This window comes from Gavialis gangeticus, unplaced genomic scaffold (assembly GCF_001723915.1).
Source record: "Gavialis gangeticus isolate Ggan-Ray unplaced genomic scaffold, GavGan_comp1, whole genome shotgun sequence".
Classification (NCBI taxonomy): domain Eukaryota; kingdom Metazoa; phylum Chordata; order Crocodylia; family Gavialidae; genus Gavialis; species Gavialis gangeticus.
Genome location: NW_017728995.1, coordinates 31,732,664 through 31,735,165, shown reverse-complemented (window position 1 = coordinate 31,735,165; position 2,502 = coordinate 31,732,664). Strand labels below are relative to the sequence as shown.

The following is a 2,502-nucleotide window of genomic DNA, read 5'->3' as shown; positions in this document are numbered from 1 at the left end:
CTCTGGGTAACCTGTTCCAGTGCTTCACCACCCTCCTAGTCAGAAAGCTTTTCCTAATGTCCAACCTCAGCTTCCCTTGCTGGAACGTGAACCCATTCCCCATTGCTCCTTGTTCAGGGAAGACAAGCCTGTAATAACCAGACAGCAACACTCAGGGCTTAGTCTGTGCTTCTAGTCAGTATAGACGTGCATGCGCTCTTCCAGGCTTCAAGGATAGTGGAAGCACAGTTTGGCCAAAGACCTCCACTTCTGGGTATGACAATGGATGATCTCCATTGCTCTCATGGTCTCGGGGCACAGGACTCGACTTCTCTTTCTCTTGTTTGCAGGTGGCTACAAACCCAGAAGAAGCATTGTCTTTGCCAGCTGGAGCGCTGGCGATTTTGGAGCTGTGGGGGCTACCGAATGGCTGGAGGTACTCGACCCCGCTTCTTTAACCCATTCAAACGCTCGAGCTGGCTGCAGGGCTGAGACTCTGTTCCAACCTCAGGGTGTTTCTGGGCATTGTTTCTCCCACATGACATCTGCTTTCTCTCCACTCAGGGTTATTCTTCCATCCTGCATGCCAAGGCCTTCACTTACATCAACCTGGATGCTGCAGTTCTAGGTAACGGACCTGGTTTTTGGTTTTTTGTTCACAAGAGATTGCAAATAAGAGTCCAGAGTGTCAAAACTATTCTGACCTGTCGTGTTCTTCCCAAGTTCTTTGCCATGGAAGAATTACTCTACGTTTTCCTTCAGATATATAAAAACAACCCCGAAAAGGAATAGCTGGTGTCTTCCAGGGGATGTCTTGGGTCTCACGAGGTTGAGAATCACTGGCTAAACACTATTCTAGGAGGATTTGTAGGTGTTAGCAGCCCGCTTGTGGTGGGGGAAGGAGTCGTCCTCAAAGATGCTAAATAAGTGGAAACAACTCTGAGACTTGCAGGGAAACCATGCTCCCAGGCATCTGACTCCAAAGGTCATCAGCTGCTCTCTAAGCTTATGCCAAGCTCTCCGGCATAGGGGAATAATTTTTTCCCTTGCTGGTAGTTCCTGTTAAGCTGTAGTCTGGAGCAGCGCAAGCTTTCAAGCTCTTCAGCTCGTGTACAGGCACTCCAGGAGAGACGGGCTGATGTTTCCTATGGAAACAGCAACTCCAGTGGTCGTTCAGCTGGTCGTACTCACGTAAATCCTCCTTGCTCTACAGGTGCCGGTGACTTAAAGGTGTCTGCCAGCCCGATGCTTTACACCGTCATCGAGAAAATCTTGCGGGGGGTGAGTGAGTCCTTCTGTGGAGACAGTCTGAGCTCCTGTGAAAGTTGCTCTCGGGTCCCTTAAACAGGCCGATGCCATGCAGCTGTCAGTAACACCAGAGATCTCAAAATGGGCTGTTTTGTTGGTTGTCAAAATGGTCGGGAAACTTGCCATCTTACCAGGCCACGGGGTCTGAACTCCCCGCGCTTGCTTCCCATGACCCGTGATGCCCATGTTCGCGCTGCTTCTCCAGGCGCTGCAGCAGGCTACCCCACATCCTAGCTGCCTTCCCTGTTTGTGTGTAGTGGAGGCCATTCTCCCAGCCTTTCTTTATCAGTGTTCACGGTCACTGCCTCCACTTCACTGCTTGGTAAAGCCTTTTTCCATTGCTAAGATGTTGACTGGATGTGGAAGCAAGTATCTCGTGTACAGCGAGCTGTGCACAAAGCCCTCGCATGTGAATGTCTGCGCTGGGGTCAGTCCAGCCCATACCCTGCCCCCAGTAGCAGGAGAAATGGGGCATGTGCACTGGGATCCATGCCTGTCACCAGCAAAGTGTTAAATGCTTTTAAGGCACAGGCGTGACCCCAGGCAGTTGCTCATCACACAAACATGGTGTCAACCACCAAAGGGACAAGAAGCCAGTGCCTTTGGTCCCCAGAGCAGGGACTTTGCTCCTTCCTTGGTGTTGGATCTTTGCAAGCTGCCTTGTCTGCTTGACATGGCAAGTTGTCTTCTAGGAATAAAACCTTGCCCCTTCAGCCAGGTCTGAATGGGCCTCCAGCACTGGGATGTTGCACAGAGACTGCAGAGCGCGTGGCAAACTTCAGGCTCGGCTGAAGCAAGGCTCCAGATCACGAGTCCTGGGTGCCATCCCTGCTGCTCTGAGAATCACACCAGCATTGCATTCGTTGGGTTCTCTGCTTGTGCCTCGTGCTTCCCTGGTTGGAGCAGGAGTGAGCTGTAGCAGCAGAGCACGGAGGTGGTCACAGAGGGACTGAGCAGAGACTCCTTGTGACTCAGTATTGGCTCCATGGCCAGGTTTTGCTCCCCTGTTGCATCCTCAGACGAGCTTTAGCTGAAGTCTAGTTCTGAGAACGGGAAAGCCACAGCTAGCTGTGAAGCCAGTGGTAATATTGGACTGACTTTGCTTTTGACTGTGAAGCAGGTTTGACCCTTCAAGTCAAACTGTGCCCTCCCGTGGCCCTCCAGACAGCTCAGTCCTGAGGTGGTTGTGTGCTGGAGAGCACTGAATTGTGCAGT

General features: G+C 51.8%; 1 protein-coding gene across 2 annotated transcripts in view; it reads left to right on the top strand.

Moving 5' to 3' along the window:
• The window catches only part of TFRC (transferrin receptor), a 26,110-nt gene that overhangs the window by 15,747 nt on the left and 7,861 nt on the right, over nt 1–2,502 (top strand). For both annotated transcript variants that reach the window (XM_019503458.1, XM_019503457.1), the window contains 3 exons: nt 330–415; nt 544–607; nt 1,193–1,260. In XM_019503458.1, the coding sequence (XP_019359003.1) occupies nt 330–415; nt 544–607; nt 1,193–1,260 (218 nt within the window). The remainder of the gene's footprint in view (nt 1–329; nt 416–543; nt 608–1,192; nt 1,261–2,502) is intronic.